The 20,959-nt window shown below is 39.9% G+C and overlaps 2 protein-coding genes across 2 annotated transcripts; one reads left to right on the top strand and one right to left on the bottom strand.

The window, feature by feature from the left end:
• Window positions 1-392: 392 nt before the first annotated feature.
• tada2b (transcriptional adaptor 2B) lies at window positions 393-6,684 on the bottom strand. Its single transcript, XM_088918641.1, has 2 exons — window positions 6,415-6,684; window positions 393-5,456 (listed from the first exon to the last, which is right to left on the bottom strand). Exons 1-2 carry the CDS (start codon window positions 6,682-6,684, stop codon window positions 4,326-4,328), a joined length of 1,401 nt encoding a protein of 466 aa, XP_088774767.1. The 3' UTR covers window positions 393-4,325.
• A 361-nt stretch (window positions 6,685-7,045) lies between these two features.
• cfap184 (cilia and flagella associated protein 184) lies at window positions 7,046-8,704 on the top strand. Its single transcript, XM_088918628.1, has one exon. It carries the CDS (start codon window positions 7,046-7,048, stop codon window positions 8,606-8,608), a length of 1,563 nt encoding a protein of 520 aa, XP_088774754.1. The 3' UTR covers window positions 8,609-8,704.
• Window positions 8,705-20,959: the final 12,255 nt, after the last annotated feature.

Raw genomic sequence — 20,959 nt, 5'->3', positions numbered from 1 at the left:
GTCACTCTTAAGACTCCACTGTGTCTGATGGCGGAGTTTTCCCAGGCAGAATATTGTTAAAACGTCTACTGATCCATTTTCTTACCGCTCCTTCCAATTCGGGGTCGTGGGGGAGCCAGAGTCTATCCCACCAAGCAACAGGTACATCACAGGGCAGACAGATACAAACAGTCATGCACACAGCCACACACAATTTTCCCAGAAGCCAATTAACCAACCACTGTGGGAGGAAATCCATGCAAACATGGGGAGAACATACAAACTCCACACAGACAGCACCCCAGATCCAGAACTGAGCCCAGGACCCCAGCACTTTGAGGCAGCAAAGTTAACCACTGCTCCATAGTGCTGCCATTGGTAAAAATGTATTTTAAATAAAGAATGAAGCAGGAAACAAAGTATGTGCACTTTAATACAAAACATGTAATGACACACAATTTGATGTGCAATCACAAAGAGTAGAACAGAATAAAGCCCCCCTCAAATTTAACAAGTATTATCCTAACATCGAAATGTCTACTCTACCTAAACACAACTTTCACAGCATGCTCAGACAGTATGAGGAAGGCTTTGACAAGTTTGTTGTTTTTTTTGTACAAAAGTTATAAAATATTCCTGAAATAAAATACTTTACATTTCACAGGTCAATCTTTATAATTTTTTTTTCTTATTTTACAAAAAATATTTACAATTGCTAAAATATTTAACAAACTCCCATGAAATACAAAAGACAAAACGTAACATTTAACTGAAACTTCGAATGGGTTTAATAACTTGAATGATCATTTCGTATCTCAAATTACCAAAACAGATATTAAATGGCTCCTCTACTGACATGAAATTACTTTTGAATGAAAAATTTTATATTAACTGCAACACTTAGCTTAATATTTTTACATGTCGGAGAAAACTAGTCGGATGTTAGAAAGTTTAACATGCTGAGTCAACAAAGCAACACACCATTTGTTAAGAAAGTAATATGAGCATCCTTCTGGGGCAAATTTAATTTCCCCTCCTTGTTTACATGGCATTTCCGAACAGAAAATCAAGCTTAGGAATACAAACCTCCACATGTGTGTCCACCTTAATAAAGGTAGAGTACAAAAGTAGACAAAGAGAATAATGAAAATCTAACACAGGATTTAGTCACTGGCTGACAACGGCATTAATCAAAACAAATGAAAAAACATGCAAGTTGTGATTCTTCTGGTTTGCAAGCATGCTCTTCACAAATATAGCTAAAACACAGACCAGGGGGGCTGCAAAATACAAGACTATGTTTCACCAAGTGGACAGAGCCGGCTCACTTACATTGAGATAAGACAAAAAACACAACCCCAGTGTGATTGCTTAAGCTACACTCAAACAGTAAGTAATGACATTTAACACTTCTATCACATTACCACCCACTGTACTCACAAAAAAAAGGATAACGATTAAAAAGAGATTTAACAAAATCTGTCCTAAAATGTAAGAGAGTAGTTTGCTCATCCTAAACAGTATAGCCTGAATCACAGGTTTCAGTGCCATACCTCAGTGTTCAAGCGTTTAGAGTTTTCACTCACATCTTCTCAAATCCAGGTTCTTTCCCCACCCAGTAAACACTAAAAGTTCAACAAAATGATGCACTCACAGACACCCCCTTCCAGTTTGTTTCACTAACCCAATTCCAAAATCAGGAAACGGTAAAAAAAAAAAAGAAAAACAGCACTTACAACTGTTTTTTTTAATGATGTTTCATGCAATGAGATGTTTAAGTATTTCCATGGAATCCACTTACAGTTGTGCATGTGTAACAGCTTTCACCCTGATTTGCTCATTTAGTCCCGCTGTTTGTTTCTGGGCATAAATTCAGAATTTTCACAGAAAGCTGGCTCACACCAGAATGCCACAAAAATTCCAGGCTAATGTCTGAATTTACACAGAACAGACTCAAGTGACATTTTTCACATAACATTCCAACCTTTGATAAAACCTGCATCAGCATTTTCTTACTTTTAAAATTTTTGAATGGGTAAAAACCCACGATACAACAGACGAAATGGAAAGGCTGTTTCAACACTTAGAACCTATTGAGGGAGACTACACATTTTATGAAGGCTGTGGCAGGAGTTAAATACTTCAGTGTATGAGCTGGAAATTTTGTTTCTGTATTTTTCTCACTATTAGCATTTTAACAGTGAAACCATCTCACTTGAGGCAAAATGCTGAACCATTCCCTATTACTAGTCACAACTGTAAGGGTTTATCATGGTATTTACAGAGTAAGGAGGGCTGTCTGTGTACAAGCTGCAAAGAAACACATAGAAAGTTAACTCCTTTTCGGCTACTGATATTTTTTTTTTCCATTTTACTTTTCAGCAAGAAACTGACCTCTGCTTTATGTGTATTCATAGAGCAAAACCCATTTCTTTGTTATCGGCAAATTCAATCTTACTTTGTACTGGTTTAATGTCATCAACATGCGACAGTTTTACGCTCTGTACAGATATTGACAAAATGGTTTTTCAATCGTCAAACGGAGGTGTAACATATGTTATAACTTGCCAAGTTATCTCGATGCCAAGATAGTTGTTACTTTCTGTGAAAGCAAAATATAACTGCCAACATCTCTCAGTTGTGGTTGCTGCAGTCTTTTGAGGTTTTACAAACAACATGCTAAGGTAATATAAATATACTAACCCTTGGATTTTATTTCAGCTAGGCAAAAAGTGTTGTGAAAAGATCTAGACGGGATTTTCATTTAATAACGATAATCTATACTGTGATATGAGACTCATAAAGGTTTAGAAATAAAACTAAATTTAAGTTATTTCACAAAATAAAAACCCAAACTTCTCCTTCACAACTACACTATATATCTAAAAACTGCATTTTAGTTCTTACTGTATATCAGCTGCTCCTACAGTACAAGAACAAAGAGCTGTAGACACTGTTCTTGTAGCAGTATCTTTTGACTTAATGCTTCAAAGATACTTGCAACATGCTTCAGACCCTGCATGGCTCGATGCTGCACACAATTTAAACATTGCATTATCTGCCAGTTAATTAAATCTTGCATGTCCTGTATTTGAAAGAAAAACAACATTCTTGGCAAGAATTAGAGTGAACCAATAAATTATAACAATGTCCAGAGTATCACATGGAAACCACCGGTCAAATACATGAACCTGCTACAGTACAAGAGATTGAAATGATTCACATGTATAACCACTTTTATGTCCCCCCCCCCCCCCACAGTAGGCCTATACAAACCACCAGCTCCCACGAAAAAATAAGTTTCACATAAGCATACTATAAATATATTCACAAAGGAAAAAAATACCATAATTCTGAAATATCTCAGATCAGATAGGGTTGACTTTTTGAGAGAATGGGGCACCCGGCTTCAAATAAAATGGCAGAATCCAAATGTCTGTGCTTGTTTGACAAGCAGAGAGTATTTGTTGTGCTTTTAAAATCTTTAGTAATTTCTAAATTAAAAAAAATATATACGAGTGCCCTTTGGAGCATTTTCCATCCTTTTTCTAAAAGACCTTCTTGTACCAGACCGTAACAATGATACACTTGGCTCTTTCTTCCTTGACAAAGCCCGCTGGGGCCACTTCACTCTTACAAACATTTTGGCAACTAAAACAAAACCTAACAAACTCAGAGAATGAGAATAGAAAAGGGAGATGCATATACAGTATTATCAAATAACTTCCCCCCCCCCCAAAGGACTCGACAGGCCAAATGAAAATCCCAGCTGCCTGAAACTGTACAAAGCAGTTTCTTTCCTAAAACAGAAATGACACTTTTTCTCTCCGTGCATTTATCTCTCAAGACAAAGCCAAACGAATCAGTCCAGCATGACTTTTGGATTGCAGGAGATAAATGTTAACAATGGCATGGGTCTCCCTGCCTTACACAAAAGCCTCGTTGTGACTTCAAAGTTATTACGGAGATCTTTTCCATACATGAGTGACGAATAGCCGCAGTAAAACAGCACCCACATCGGTAAGGTCAGGGATTGTAGTTGAGCGCTGGGGCAAAGATCACAGGAGAGAGGCAAACGTTGTTTTTCAGTTACTCTGTTATTGCCATTTTGTTTTCTCGCATGCTCAGCTTTAAAAAGGCTTAAATAAACCACAAACAGCTTTTGACTTCTTTCTTTCGCCAGTCCCAGCGTTATCACGTTCCCGTAGAAAGAAAAAAAAATAACGTCCAGTAGTTTGGCCCATTCGGAACTTACAGAGGTCAGACACGGCACACAGAACACCTTGTGAAAAGTAAACCACACACAAATTGGCAATGAAGTGAAACGGGCAACGAAGTAAGACGGACTAAGAGGCGTCTCGCGATATCCATCCGCTCTCGGTGAGGAAGTTCAGAATCCTCTTTTTGAGGACTTTGTCCAGGTAGCTAGGGAGACGGCTCTTGGAGGGGATCCCCTGGCGCTTCTGCAGGTGGTCCTTGATTATGATGGTCTTGGCCGTCAGGTAGCGCGTGGGGCTAAGGTTCAGAGAGTTGCAGAGGACCTTCTCCCGGTCGGAGAGCAGCTCGAAGCCGGACAAGTTCTCGATCGCGGCGAACTCGCTGTCCTTGCCCTCCTCCTTGCCCCCGCCGCCACCGCCGCCACCGCCGCCCCCGCTCCCACCTCCTCCGCCGCCCCCCCGTTTGGACTGGGCCACGCTCTTGTTCTCCTTGCGCTTCTCCCGCTTGTGGCGCGCCGCCTCGTACTCCACCGACTCGTCCAGCCTGGTGATGCCGTTGCGCCGGTAGCGCTGCAGCTCCCGCACCTTGGCCCTCAGGACCCGCTCCTTGTGCATATTCTCAAAGAACTCCTCGAACTCCCGGCAGGCCATGAACTGGCAGAGGGGCCTCAGCTTGAGCCGCTGCTCCTTCTCCTCCTTGGTGATCTTGCGCTTGGGGGCCGGCGTCGCGGCCGAGGAGCTGGCAGCCGCTGGCGGAGCCGCCGCCACTGCCGCCGCCACCGCCCCCCCAGTGGCCGGCTTCTCCTTGTCCTTCTCCTTCTTGTCCTTGCCCAGGAAGGCCGGCACCAGGTTGTAGTCGCGGGCGATGGTCTTGCGCCGCTGCCGCTCCCTCAGCTTGCGCACATACATGTCCACGTGGGCCCGCTTCATCTCGATCTCCACGTCGTCGTCGTCGTAGTTGACCGACAGCCCGCTGATCAGCGTCTCGGCGTCCTGGTCGTACTCGATCTCGTAGTCGTCGCGCAGGGGCATGTAGCCCAGCTGCTGCTGCTCCGCGACGGTGATGTCAAGGGGCGGCAGAGGGGTGGTGAGGCTGGGAGACAGCGGCCCCCCGCTCGGACAGGTGTGGTCCGTCACTCGGTTTGGAATGCTGTCCGGGATACAGGCCTTGCCAAGGTTACCGTGGATGTACATGGTCACGTAGTGCTCCATGACTTCCTGTGGTGTCCTTGAAGCTCCCACATGGGCTGCCATGTCCTCCTGGAACAATACAATTGCGTTAGTGGGGCAATGATACAAATCTTTACACAGGCAGCCCTTGTTACAGAGAAACTACACACATCTTAGTATTTGCTTAGCAGATGGCCTTATCTGGCATAACTCGAAACATACAAAAACTTCCCCTCAGTAAGTAACAATCATGCAGATAAATTACAGAACTACAAATTAAGCTTAGCACAAACAGAACGTGCTGTCTTATGCAAAATAGAACGGTAAGGTTTTAAATGGTATACAGACGTGGATACCAACAGCACTGGAAACTCAATCAGCAGTGAACAATGTTCACTGGACACAGGGCAATGTTCACAATAAAGTCCTAGACATCCATGGAGAAAATCTACTCACAAGCTTCCTGTAGGCAAAAATACGTCGTTTCTGTAAACTGGAATAATTGCCTGTGGTAATATCCAATTGCATATATATATGGCGGCAAAAAATTGCTAAATCGCACAAGCACGCAGGTGCCTGTTTACGGATATTCTAAGAAAAACTCTAATATTGTATAGTGTACTACGGGAAGGATTACGTTTTTTTTTTACTTTCTTGATGGTGCAAAACACACATTCTTTACACAGTCATTTTACTACAGCATTTAAAATCTCACGTATTTGCGATGCGATAGTTTTTCCACTCGAAGCGTTCAAAATCCTAAAATGTTTAAACGCTCTTAATGATCACAAGTTTTTATTTTACATAAATCTATAATTTGACGCGTTTTCTACATTCTCAGAAAACCGACAAAGTAATTTTTGATCTTACCTATAGTTTGGCCAGTCCTCCTGATTGAAACCGATTTCAAATGAACTTTTCACTCACTCACAAACGTGACATTTGCTGAAACAGAACAATACTGGAGTACTACAATTTTAACTGTCACCATCAAAACGTGATCCTCTCTCTTCTTCTCCATCCCGTGGGAAAATAAAAGAAAACTTACCCAGTTTCCAAAGCCATATTGCTCGATCGCATCCAGTAGCGACTGCTCTTCCCTGCTGGTCCAGCCTCCTTCTGCTTCGGGACCCCAAAGAGTAAAGCGTCCACCGTCTACTTGCTGATACCCATGCCATCGCCGATGATTGCCTATTTCGGCGCCTGCAGAGAAGCATTCTGGACAGAGTTCGATGTCTTGGCACTCGGTGCAACGAAGCCGCAGGTTCGTTACATCTGCTAGACAATTAACGCAGTACTTCTTGCCCAGGTCGGCCATGTTGCAGGCTGCTGCTGCTTGTTGTTGAAGCTGCACAGCCTCCAAGGCAGGCGCATGCGCGCTGAGCAGCTACCGCTCTGCTCGCTGCGTCTCATTAATATAAATATCACGCGCATGCTAGTTGGGTGACGCCCCCGTTTCTAGGGCAACCGAAAGACACCGCATTAGGTTTATAAAATAGTTGGACAGGAAAGGTACAGTAGGTGTAATTTCTGGGTGATTCAGTTTTGGGTTCTTTTTTTCTTTTTGGAGCCAGTGTTTAGTTTGAGCTAACTTTACAGCTAACAATAAATTTACATTTATTTTAAAGCGGGATAGTAACAAATAGTGACTTCTTATTCTTATATTATTTCGTACTGCGATGGAGGCGTCGCAGCCCCCAAAACTCGAAACTGTTGAGGAAACGACAGAGTACCTCCCGGAAGCGGAGAACACTAACGGTTTGTCCCAAACCGAAAAACAAGAAGAAACATTAGAGGGAGAATCTGATAACGTTGGAAATCACAATGACAGCAGTGCTGAACTGCTTGCTGAAAATGAAGGTACCGAGACTGGGACGGAACAAAAAGAAGAGTTGCCTGAAGTTAACAGTGACCTTCCCGACACCAGACAGGGGCCAGCAGATGAGGTTTCAGGTGAGTCTCCAGGAGGACCTGCCGAAGCTGAAGCTGAGACCTTAGAAGAGTTAAAAGGAGATAGTGCTGCTGAAGATGCACCAACACCTATAAAAGAGGAGGAGAAGCAAGTTGTGGCTTCTAGTGAAGTTTTAGAAGAGCAAGAGGAGGAAGAAGGGCAGCAGATCATAGGAGAGCCGCTGTCTCGAGAGGGCAGCCCAGTGGCCCAGCAGGAAAATGCTCCCCTAGAGCTGGAGCCGGAGGCACCAGAAAGAGAGAAAAGCCCAACAGAAGAAGAGGAGGAGGAGGAGGATGAGGAAGAAGCCCTGAGCATAAACTATGAAGAATACATGGAAAGATACAAAGAACTTAAGAAGGAAAAGGCGAATATTATCCAGCAGAGCGGTCAGCTACAGAACAAGTTAGTGGAGTACTTCCGCAGGAAGACAGGGGAGGAAATCCGTCATGAGAAAGAGAAGCCAGTCTCGGATCAGGAGCAGCGCTACCTCAAGTACATGTCTACAATGGAGGACCTGAAATGGCAGCACAGGCGGGACTCGGAGAGCTACCAGCAGCAGATCAAGGAGCTGAGAGCCCAGTCCCAGGAAAAAGTGAGCCAGGTGGACAGTGAGTGGAAGGTCTTCATGGGCTTCAAGAAGGAGGTGGCAGTGTCAGCCATGAGCCGGCGCCTAGGAAAGCAAGCCGCTGTCGCACAAGTGGAGCAGATCCAGGCCAATGAGCAGCGGAAAGAGAACGAGCTGGTCCAGGTGAGGCTAGAGAACATCAAGCTGAAGAATAAGGTCCGGAAGTTTGAGGCTATGCTGAAGGCTAAGGAGGAGCTGGCTGAAGGGCTGCACCTCATTGACTTTGAGCAGTTGAAGATTGAGAACCAGACGTACAACGAGAAGATTGAGGAGCGCAACGAGGAGCTCCTGAAACTCCGGAAGAAGATTACCAGCACAGTCCAGGTCCTCACCCACGTCAAGGAGAAACTGCAGTTTGTCCAGGTGGAGAACCAGGCGAAAAAGGCTCAACTTACAGAGGTGGAAGCCCTGGTTGCTCGGAAGAGGGACATCCTCACCAAGACCAAACAGGCCCGTGACGCTCTCCGCACGGACAACCTGAAGCTCCGGCAGAAGTGTGGCCTTCTGGGAAATGAGACCTTGCTCCGGGACTTTGAAGAAAAGGTAGATGCCTCTGAAGCTCTGAGTCAGAGGCTTGAGATGATGAGGCGCCGGCACGCTGAGCTGACACTGAAATGTGTAGGACTCAAGAGAAAACTAGAGCAAGCTAAGCTTTCACGCCAATGAAAAGCAGCAGATGCCAAAGATAACAAGACTTTGGACCCATTTCCTTTCATGGTCAATAACATAAAATAAATCAACCCAAAAAATAACTAAAATAAATGGTGTCAGCTGGTATTTTCAGATATTTCTTATATAGTTGGCTATTTATGTATGAAAAGGAGGTATTATTTCTCTATTATTTCAATGTATTTGTATTTAAAATCAAATATACAGTTTAGTAGTTGTGTACCTGACATTCATATTATTCTCCTCATCATGAAAAAATGAAATTGATGATTTATATCAATTACTATCACACAAACTGTGAACAGATTGCCTTCCAGTTGAGATAAACACTAAGGCAGAACTTTTAAAGCAGAACTCTTTTTAAATTAAATTATTTCAGGGTGAACCTCAAATTTTTTTTAATAAATTTTACTCATATTAATAATATATTTATTGTTGTCCAGGTCACTTGTTTCATATATAATATAATTATATAATTATAATAAAATATAATTCATATTGTGTATAATCAGTTGTCAACCTATTGCTTAAATGGCAATCATCTAAAAGTCTTATTGACTAAATATTTTATCAAGCTCTCTTCCACTGTATTATCTCATGGTTGAGTGGAATTTTAAAAATCATTGGCCTGGGGTATCCAGCTCCTGTCCTCCACTTCCAAAATGCAATTGTTTGTTGTATCTCATTAAATCATTTCTTAGATGTGGGGACACAGTTCAGTTGACCAAATAATGCATTCTCAGGATGTGCATATTTCATTCAGTATAGACTGTAGGACATTTTGACCTTACTGCATCTTTTACTTTCCTTTATTTCATCTCATTCCATTAGAAGCACTATTTGATTTATGTTAACTTGAATCTTTTTGCTGACCTTAAGTGCCCTGTGTGTTTGTGTTTCTTCACTCAAATCCTCCTACTGTTCTATTGCTTTTTAGGATCTAGGAAACTATTCTTATAACCAAACTGTCTGCCCTTTCTATACATTATTTTTTAGTGGAATATTGTTCAGCTTTTTCTAACAGAATTTGTGTTGATTCTGACTTGATCTTGGTAAAATGCTTTATTTTTTTAACAAGCATTAAAGAGAAATTATTAATAAAGGGTAACAGAGCACTTACATTATAATTGTCTTTCACATTTACCTATCAAGGCAAAGAAAGACATAAACATAAAACAGAATGTAAAAGGAGTAGTTTCTACCATTTATCTAACACTACTGTTTCAGCTTTTTGTATTGCATTCCCTTTTGTAAGTTTTGTGTGATTTTGTTTAACACTTCATCCTCATGTTCTTTGCAATTATATCTAACTATTGTAAATATGATTGAAAAACAATAAGAACCTGACAAACCTGAAATAAAAAGTACAATTGGGAATATGCAGTTTTTACTCATGGGATTTTCATAATTACCCCCCTTTTCCCTCTTTTCTTTACACTTTCTGGCAACTAGTTTTCAGAAGTCTTTTCAGAGAATTCTTGTGTGTGAAAGTTTTCTTTTTAGATCAGTAAATAGATTTCTAAACTGAAATAATACCAATGAATTCTACAAACCACATAGCAGGAAAGTCAAATCAAATTAAACAAAAAATCAAAGTGATAAAGACTAGTCCTTTAAATACACTACATTATGTGGATAAGTTCTGGCATAGGGCTTGGTTGCTGGACTCATCTGTAGTTGACTGCAGCAACACACTCACTGCAGGTCTTAGTTTGATTTAATCATCTCATTAAGTCACAGGGGATTTTACATTTAGTGCTAAGCAAGCAAAAGGAGAAAAGGCTGTGCCTTTCCCCAGGGGATCGAGGCCAACACCAGTGATATGGGCTACAAAGGAGAAACATTATAGAGGAGCTGGAAGAAAAAAGTCAAACTTCTCAGTCAGCAGTTTATTTTCAAATAGGTTACCGTGGTGAGCAAACAGCTGTATTAAGTGTTCTTTCTGCACTCTGCAATGATGGTATTTTTGGTATGGCATGAGAAACAAAAGTAGACTTACATTCAAAATATAGGGTCGTCATAAAAATGCTGTAAACGTTTTTGAAAAATGTGAAACATTTTGCAACACATCTCATCAACATTTGTGCATGTACAAAATAATGTGATTATTATCTTTAAAGGTAATTTCAAAATAGCCATTTACTGTATGTCAAAATTTTAAAGCAGCAGTAACACTCAAAAATGAGACTTAATTGTTTCCTTATAGCCTGGCAAAATAGGCAACCACAGAACAACAGTAAACACAAAGCATTGCATTTTTCTCACAATAGATTCCATCAGGCTTGATCAACACAGAATGAAGATTCATCCATCCATTGTTTGTAACCACTTCATCCTTAGGAAGGTCCACAGTGAACTAGAGCCTAGCCCAGCAGACACAAGACACAAGGTAGGGCTGTAGTGAATGAGATGCCAGTGCGTTGTAGAGCACACAGAATAAAACAAAATCTTTCAGCTATGTTCATGGATTGTGAGTCAAAGGGATCTTGCAGGTGTTGAAGGAAAATGCAGCTGTCTAAAGAATTAATGTTGTACTATTTTAAAATTCTCATTTGTCGCAGATCTTTTTTCCCCCAACTTTACAAGGCAGAGACAAAAGCATTAGAACCACAAAATCTTTTGAAGCTCCACCCAAATCATTGATGGGCCTTTTTTTACTTTGTTTATCATAAATGCACAATAATTGCAGACAAACATCTGCATCATTTATTATTAAAACATATCCATCCATTTCTGAACCGCATAATCCAATACAGGGTTGCAGGGGAGACGGAGGCTATCTTGGCAAGCAGCAGGCGAAAGATAGGATACACCCTGAATGGGACTCCAGTTTATCACAAGTCACATAGAAATACAGACACACTAACGGCTGGGCCAGTTTTCCCAGCGATCAGTTAACCTACCATTAAGTGGACTATGGGAGTAAACCGGAAGACCTGGAGAGAGCCCATGCTAACACAAGGAGAACATACAATATATTTTTATATTGTACAATTGTATATTGTATTGTAAATGTATATTTTTATTGTAAGTTTATGTAAGACTAACCGTCGGTAAACAACAATTCCGTGTTCCCCAAGATAGAGATGCATTTGTCTGTGTTCTCTTTCAAATAGTGCAAAATTCTGTTCTCAAAGCTACAAATGAAAACTGTAAGTACTTATGTTGACATTATGACATGTATTACATTATATGAGACAATTTTCCCTTTAGGCAGTATAGGAAAGCAAGAAAAGAAGTCAATCAGAAAGTTAGAATGTAAAGTTAAAGGTGTAGGACTCAAGTCAAGGGATGTTATTTTGAAATTTACAAGCCCTAGCAAGACTAGATTTAGAATCTTGTGTGCAATTTTAGACACCATGTGACAAAAGAGGTATCACTGCTCTATTCAGAAAAGTATGATCAGCTGACAGTCAAAAAGAACTAAACAATAAAACACAAACCAGAGGATACAAGTGGGAACTACTAGGCAATGCATTTAAAAACAGAAGAGGAGGCAGTCATGTACTTAGTAGATTGTAAGAGTTTGGAATAAACTCCCCAGCCAAATAGTCAAAGATGAAGTATTCACATCTTTCATGTTTCACTCATTCAAACAATTGATTGTAGGCTTACATAGCGACTTTCAGAGCATTTCTGAGGCACTTTACATAAATTATTGATAAACAATTACGCTCAGAATATACCATGTAATTAAAAGGGGATATGAATTAAAGGGCATTAGAACCAGTTTTGAGGCAGAAGAGTATCTCAAAGACAAGGAGCTACCCCTCATTGGCATTCCTCAGTTTGAAACATAGCATATTAACAATAGCATGTTAATATGAGGCATCCCCGCGAGTTTATTGCCATTTATTATTTTTCTGTTTATTCAATATAATTATCTGCTACGACACAATTATCCATCCATATTCCTGTAAACGATATTTATTGGTAAAGATTGGTAACCTTTCGGTTAAAAGTTCATATTCCTGGTAAAGATTATGGTACCCTAAGCCAGGACTGAATCTGGGATGGTATGCCAGTCCATCACAGGGCACATACACACAAATACACACACTCACACACACTCAATATAGACAATACAGAGACACCAATTAACATGGCCAGCATAGGTGCACGCAGTTACAGGGAATACAGGCAAAGTTCTCCCAGAAGCCTCTGCACTTTAGGACCTAAGAGCTCTGAGGCTACAGTGCCAGCACCCACTCACCGCAAAATTACACTGTAGTTTAATTAATATTGATTAATCCAACACAGCTGAAAAGAACCTTGAAGTTTATATAGAAATTAAGTTCGATAGATTTTCACACTCAAAGATTTGCTGCTCCTGATGCAGTGTCATAATGTACATTGAATATTATTTAAATGTTAAAGACTTAAAAACCCTAAAGGCTCAAAAATATGGTAAAAAGTAAGAATGAGCAGCTGGATAAGTAAAAAAAAGCCATGTGTACAAAGCTTATGTGTCTGGGTTTGGACTTTCCACACTGCATTTGTGCACAAATATTCTTTTTCTTTGTCAGCACAAGGATGCTCAGCATTTTAGAGGTACAGGACAAATCTTCAGAAGCGATATCCCTTGAGCACTGATTTAAATTACAGCACTGCATTGAGTTAGAAACAAGAAGGAAATAGTGCTGTCTAACTATCAGTGCATTTTTATTTTTAAATGATATATTGTCACAATTCCTTTTCACATATCTGATGATTACAAAGCACAGACAATAGCATTAACAATAGTACATTTTATTTGAAAGCTTTCCACAGCAATAATGGACTGACACCTGAGTCATTTAACCAAGACCAAGACTACCTTTCTGTCTTTCAAGTTTATTACAAAAGAGTTCCATGCATCAGCAACTCGCTACCTCACCAAGGCCAAAAAGCACTTCACTTCACTTAATGTACTCGCATTTCAAGAGGGTCAAGAGTTAATAAAAAAAAACTAAAGGGAAAATAAGAAAATTGTTTTCTGTGAGGGAAAATTAGAACTGAAGTATTTGATAAGAGTAAAAGACAGAATGCACTTACCTCACCTGCATACAAATTAATCCTGAAGCAATCTTTTCACAGCTACAGTAGGTAAGAGGAATTGAATCAATAGTTTTGGATAATAAGAAAAGCAGCACTCCGATGGTTATTTAAAATCTAAAAAGAAGCCGAATACCGCATGTTTTTTTAAAAGTGTTGAGGCCTATAAGTAAGGCTCCAGGTAAATTCAATTCACATCCATCCTTACATGGTTTGCAGTCCATATTGCCAGTCTATCAACTGTTTGCTTTTTACCATGTACAAAAAAATCTAATAATAACCAGATAGTTAAGGAATTACTGAAATTGTTAATTGTAATGGTTGATTAATTTATTTTAATTTAGTTTGTTAGTCAGAAAAGGATGTTTATTGTTCTCTTATTGTACTAATAATAAAAACTGGGCTCTTGTTGTCCTAACTTATTCTTTATTTACAAATTGTATTTCTGATTAACATGTCAAAATGTGAACACTAAAAACAAAACATGATAAACTACCCATCAGTTACATGAACTCTTAAAGTTCCAGGAACAATTATTTCAATGGGCTGGAGAAATGACTACTTTTCCTTCAAGTTCTTAAGACTGCTCCGCCCCTGCTCTCTTATTTACTTCTGACATATTTGACCTTTACCTTGCTGTTTGAGTAATAGTTCTAATATTTGATATAAAATAACCTCATTTGGAAATAATGCACAAAAAATGTACTTGAGTTAGTGCAACCCTTGATACAGTAACAGGTGGCACACACTTTAGAAGAAATTAACTTGCATTAAACATTTCCTCTATGAGGTGATGAGTCTCTCACATCTCCTGGGAGGAATTCTGGCCCACTCTTCCTTACAAAACTGCTTCAGCTCGGTGATGTTTGAGGGCTTTCTTGAGTGCAGAACTTTCTTTAGCTCCCGCCACATCATATCATAATTTAAAACTAATTTAGACATCTGAAAAAATGTAGGTTTGTATTAGTAAACGTTGTGACTACTTATGCAATCAACTGTTTTAGGTTTGGAGTCTGAACCTCTGCTTCTTTCTCCCATAAAAGTGTTCTGTTTGAACCCTTGTACTTCGATAAAAGTATGTACACATTATTTGTAGTGAAATAGGACATCATTGTAAACATGTATGTTGTGTGTGTGTATTAAAATGGACAAGTTTAAATTCACAGTCATGTCAAACTACAAGGGCTACTGTACAGGAGTCAATATGAGTCCTGACCCTTTGAAACCTTCATCTTTTGCCTTTGGATAAGGAAGTAAATGAACCACTAGGTGTCAGTAAACACCAATAATGTCACTTTTTTACATTTAATTCCATTAAGATTGATTCAGTGACAATGGCAACGATGACTTGATGATGATTTATTTCAGCAAGGAAAACAGTTGAAGAGGCAAAAACGAAGGCAAAAAACAATGAAGGTAAGTAACTGTTGTATCAAATATTTCTTTTTTCAATAAAAGAATACACAAAATCTCAGGCTAAATAATGCTATTGCTAAATGAAATTATTACTTTTATTCACTTAGAAGAAGAAGTATTAGTGGTACTCAAATCAGTCAAGATACTGTAAATCTCCAGGCCCTGATTACATTCTACTGTGATAGTGAAACCGTGTCTGAAAAAAAAACTTCAAAGGCAAATGATCTGTAGGAGTTCTTTGGAAAATCTACACCAGTAATGAATCCCAGCATAGTATATTTTATGTAGTATACTTAGACTTTCATAAAGCTTTAATTAAACCCTCATAATAGATTAATTCTGAAATTGCAAAGTATCAAGCATTCAAGGGTATCAATGTGTTTGGACCGAAACCTGGAACCACAATAACATTATAATAATAATAATAGCTTATACTTATATAGTACTTTTCTGGACACTCCACTCAAAGCACTTTACAGGTAATGAGGACTCCCCTCCATCACCACCAATGTGCAGCATCCACCTGGATGATGCGACAGCAGCCATAGTGCGCCAGAACGCTCACCACACATGAGCTATCAGTGGGGAGGAGAGCAAAGTAATGAAGCCAATTCATAGATGGGGATTATTAGGAGGCCATGATTGGTAAGGGCCCATGGAAAATTTGGCCAGGACGCCAGGGTTACACCCCTACTCTTTTCAAGAAATGTCCTGGGATTTTTAATGACCACAGAGAGCCAGGACCTCAGTTTTACATCTCATCCGAAGGACAGCGGCTGTTTACAATATAGCGTCCCATTCACTATACTGGGGCATTAGGACCCACATGGGCCGCAGGGTGAGCACCCCCTGCTGGCCCCACTAACACCTCTTCCAGCAGCAACCTTAGTTTTTCCCAGGCAGTCTCCCATCCAGGTACTTACCAGGCTCACACCTGCTGAGCTTCAGTGGGTTGCCAGTTGTGTGTTGCAGAGTGATACAGCTGCTGGCTTACCAAAATAACTGCTTTTCCTAATTTATATCACTGCTTGAAATTTTCATAAATTAGTCAAGTTCACATATGATAGGAGACTGACAGGCATCCAGCTGGCCGACAGGTTCTGTCTTGAGATCGAGAAGTCAGGTGAAGAACTGAGAGTTGTACTGGCAGGCTGGTCAGAGCAAGAAGCATTTCCATTTACAAGAAGAAAGCTCAATGACAATCCTTGAACTGATGAAGCAATTACCCATTATGTGGGTGCATGTAGCATAGACAACTGACCTGATCAAGTTCTCACGGCTCCACGTACGAAAGTAGACGATTGGAATAGACCTGGGAATAACACAAACAGCTGCAAAGCAAACTATAAATGGATTAACATTTCAAGAAGGAGAAAACTCTCGGAAGACATACTGTACAAGTACAGTGTGTTCCAAGTAGAAAAAAACTTAAGCTAAAATATTAAACAGGCAACTGAGCTTGAGGAAGATATTTATAAAAAAAGACTTGTTTGTGTTGACATCATTTTCTTCTTCTGGGTAATGTGGTTATTGTTGGTGGTCTTCAAGACATTTCTTGGCCTTGGTTACAGCTAAGTTAGACCACTTGCACAAAAAAGCATCCATAAATATATACATATCTTATTAGGAACAAGTAAAGGTTTATTCAATGCTGAAAAGAGAAGAAAAGGATCACAATGTTTCGGCTGTGGACTAAAGAGGACTTGGCTGCCTCTTTGGCAATTATATCTGAGCAGACGTGTCATATCATTGATGGGCTTTCTTTGGATGTAACATATTCCCGGATTAGAAGCTGCTGGTTGTGAACACCCCAGATGGCTAGCGACAGAGCCAATGTCCAGACTCTAGCACGCCGATGCCAAAAAGATGTTGTTTTTTTGATACATGAGGCATATTTTTTAAACCTCTTTCTGGACCACCTCATCACATGAGTTCAATCAACTGTCTCATCAACATTTGTGCCTGTACAAAATAATGCGATTGAGGTGATCTATAGTTTATGCAACAGCTACAGTCACTGAAATGTAAGTCAGGCATGAATGATTAATTTAGCAACATGATGCCAAATATGTTTTATTAATGTCCTTGCTCTGTAAATTTAAGTTTTCTTTAAAGATACATGTATACATAGAACTATGCAGACAGTAGTTTTTCCTGCAAATTCAAAGATATGAATATTTGTACCAATATAAAGCTCCAATAAAAAGTCTAAACCAAAAAAACTCTTGAGAAAATTAAAGTGCTCTTTCAAAAAAGTAATGAAAGGTTAATCTTGACAAAGCAGAGGAATATATACTTAGTCTTCACATGTCTGATACATCATAGATAACTGAACATAGATAACATAGATTCACTTTTTTCTTTATGCCAAACAAAGTGGTTTCATGCTATAAATATAAAATGTGTTAATATTAAAAACTCTCGAGTAATAATACTTCCATCACACCTCTCTTTTAAATGTTCTTCAATGTAGCTTTAGCTCTGTCCACTGTGTCCTCTGATTTCTTTCGCTGTTGTAGTTTCCACTTGCAGGCTTTGATTAGTGTTTCACTGTTCATTAGTGCCTTTGAGGGCTGAGAATAAGTGAATCAGGTCCCCTCACAGTCTTCAAAACTAAAAAGGTTAGATTCTTTTAGACTGTCAGTGTGACACTCCTTTACGCCTGGGAATTATCTGGCTGTTCAATCTGTATCATTCTTTATCTGTCCTTTACACTACACTTTAAATATTTTAACATTCTGTTTTCCCTCTTTAGTGCTAGACACAGATGTCTAGCAGATGTAAATATATATCCAAAAACACCTACAGTAGGTTTTTGATCATAAACAGCTTCTTCAAGCTCATTGTTTGCTATTGTATATTTTTGGTAAATGTTTTCACTACTTGCATGGAGTGTTCTTAACTGTCATTAACTGTCATCTACCAAGTGCTTTCTCTCCCGGTACTATCCTTGAATGATTGAAAGAGTTCTGTTGATGGCCTATGAATAACACCTCATGTTTTCATAAGAACAACTGGTAGAATAACATCAGGCCCTGGAGCTGTTTTTTAACTTAAGTACTTCTAATAACTAATAATAATAATTATTATAAGTGCTTACACTTATATAGCACTTTTTCAGGACACCCCACTCAAAGCACTTTACAGGTAATGGGGACTCCCCTCCACCACCAATGTACAGCATCCACCTGGATGATGCCCTGGGATTTTTAATGACTACAGAGAGTCAGGACCTCAATTTTACATCTCATCCAAAGGATGGCACCGGTTTACAGTATAGTGTCCCAGTCACTATTCTGAGGTATTAAGACCCATATGGACTGTAGGGTGAGCACCCCCTGCTGGCCCCACTAACACTTCTTCCAGCAGCAGCAACCATAGTTTTTCCCAGGAGGTCTCCCCTCCAGGTACTCACCAGGTACTCACCAGGCTCACACCTACTTAGCTTCACTGGGTTGCCAGTTGTGAGTTGCAGGGTGATATGGCTGTCGGCACACTTCTGCCTCTTATATGCTAATACTTAATATGAAACTCTTTTTCACTTCAGACTCAGGAATTTTGTTTTCTTCCTCAATGAACACTTTAATTAAATATCATTCTCATATATTAGCTATTTCATTGTCTAGACGTTTCTAAATTCTCATATCTCAAAAAAGGTGGAAGAGGTAAACATGGTAAACACGGTTGATGTGCGCTCTATCAAGATTAGAGATATTCTGCTTGAAGCACAGAATACATTCTTTCCAAGTGCAAGTAAATCATAGAGTGTAGAGCAGAGGGCAAATGGTTTAATTGATCTATTAGGCAAATAATAAGGAGAAAGAGAGCACTTTATAAAATTATATTTCAATGAGCAGGATCCAATTAACAAAATGGAATACATTGAATTGCAAGCATAGGGAAAATGGACACTGGAAAGGCTCTGAGAGAGGCAGCACACATTATTGCAATGGAGGCTACAATAGTGTTGCAGACTATTATGATTATGACCATTATGATCTGAAAAAGAACCGAAAGACGCATTGTCATTCGGGAAATGTATAAGTGCTCAGAGAAGGAAGAGGAGACGCTGTCTGTCCCAAGCCTCAGCACAGGAAGGGACAAAAATATTCAGACGTGCTTGTGACAGAGGGAGGCCTCTACTGGACAAGAAGAAGGGCCCAGGATAAACTAATGGAGCGAGGCACTGTCTAGGAAGAATGAGCAGTCATGCATTGGACTAAGTGAGCTAAGCGCTCTATCACTTGGAAAGGAGTGACCTAGCCCCAGACAAGCACTTATGGGGGGGGGAATGAAACATCAGTGTCTTCAAGCGAATACAGGAGTTGTGAAAAGACGAAAAGTGTCCAAGAAGTTGACAGACTGTTAACAACACCAGAAAACACAGACGGCCTAAACAGTGAAGGGGGAATGGCTAGTATATTAAACAAAGTGTTTATACTAAAGCATGAAGGTACTGCAGGTACTACCAAAACTCAAGATAAATCTCCAGTGGATGAGAGTATTCCACAAACTAGTAGTATTCAAGTAAAGAGATTATATTAATAGGCTGTTAAACTTTTCCAGTAGTCACTCAAGAGTGGGATAATACCCATTAACTGGAAAATTATGAAACCATGGAAAAGGTGATAACCAGTCCAAGTAATGACACACTGTAGAAACCAAGAGATTCGAGCCTGAGGTGTCCGTTCGTCAAGCCAAGCTTTATTGTATGTATACTGTACAAGGAACAACACAATGAGGATTATTGTTGTTGTTGTTCAAAGGGGATATGGCTCTCCACAGCTTATATACACTTTTCTCTACACCCCCCCTCGCCTGTCTTTGAGCTACTTTCTCAAGAAACTAAAGGTCTCAGAGAGCAATTAAAATAGTCCTTCCTTATCAGGGAGTTTGGTGCAGAAGATAGGAGTTTAGTACAGAGAGGGAGAAGCGTCTGTGCTATAGCAAGCGTGAAGGTTAGAGTTTAGCATGTGAATCCAGCAGGAGTTCACAGCTCCTACCACTATATGGGTACAGAGTAACGCAGAGTCTGCTAGCAGACTCCATCACACACCAATAAGTCTTGCATCACACATAATGGTGGAGCGGTGGCTCTGTGGCTAAGGATCTGCACCTGTGGCTAGAAGGTTGCTGGTTCAAATCCTGCAGCTGAAAGAGAAATCCTATTCTGTTGGGCTCCTGAGCAAGGCCCTTAACCCCAACTGCTCCAGGGGTGCTGTACAATGGCTGACCCCAGGCTCTCTCCCTATCTGTGTGTCTCATGGAGAGCAAGCTGGGGTATATGAAAAGATAAATTCCTAATGTAAGAAATTGTATAGGGTTAATAAAGTGATGTTATGTTATAAGGTTAGAGAAATAGTAATTAGAACTAAATGGTAGGATCACCTGTTTGGCCATTAGATTCTCAGATAGTCAACACAAAGTTATAAAAGGTAGTTCTTGTTTAACATATTAAAGTTCTTTAAACAAAGACAGTAACGGATATATACAGACAATATGAAAAAGCATATTTAGATTTTCAGACTTTGCTAAAGGTCCTCAAGATTTAAGACCTCTTAAATAGAAAGTAGTTGGCATCCAAGGTAATGCATGTGTTTGAATCAAGAAACTGGTAAATTAACAGAAAACCGTGAAGGGATAAATTTTCAGTTCGGGTTGATGTCGTTACTGGAGTACTACAGGGGTCTGTACCATGACCCCAGCTCTTCCTGTTTCATATCAAAGATTTAAGACTTTTTACTCCTTATTTTATATTTACAAGTCACAATATCCATCAAGCAGCACAGTACTTAACAGTGGTGCCTTGCAACACTGGCATCTGGAGTTAAACTCCAGACCTGGGGTGCTAACTGTGTGGAGTTTGCATGTTCTCCCTGTCTTTGCACAGGTTTACTC

Source organism: Atractosteus spatula, chromosome 1 (assembly GCF_055471065.1).
Source record: "Atractosteus spatula isolate fAtrSpa1 chromosome 1, fAtrSpa1.hap1, whole genome shotgun sequence".
NCBI classification, from domain to species: Eukaryota; Metazoa; Chordata; class Actinopteri; order Semionotiformes; family Lepisosteidae; genus Atractosteus; species Atractosteus spatula.
This window is presented reverse-complemented; position numbering and strand designations above follow the sequence as displayed.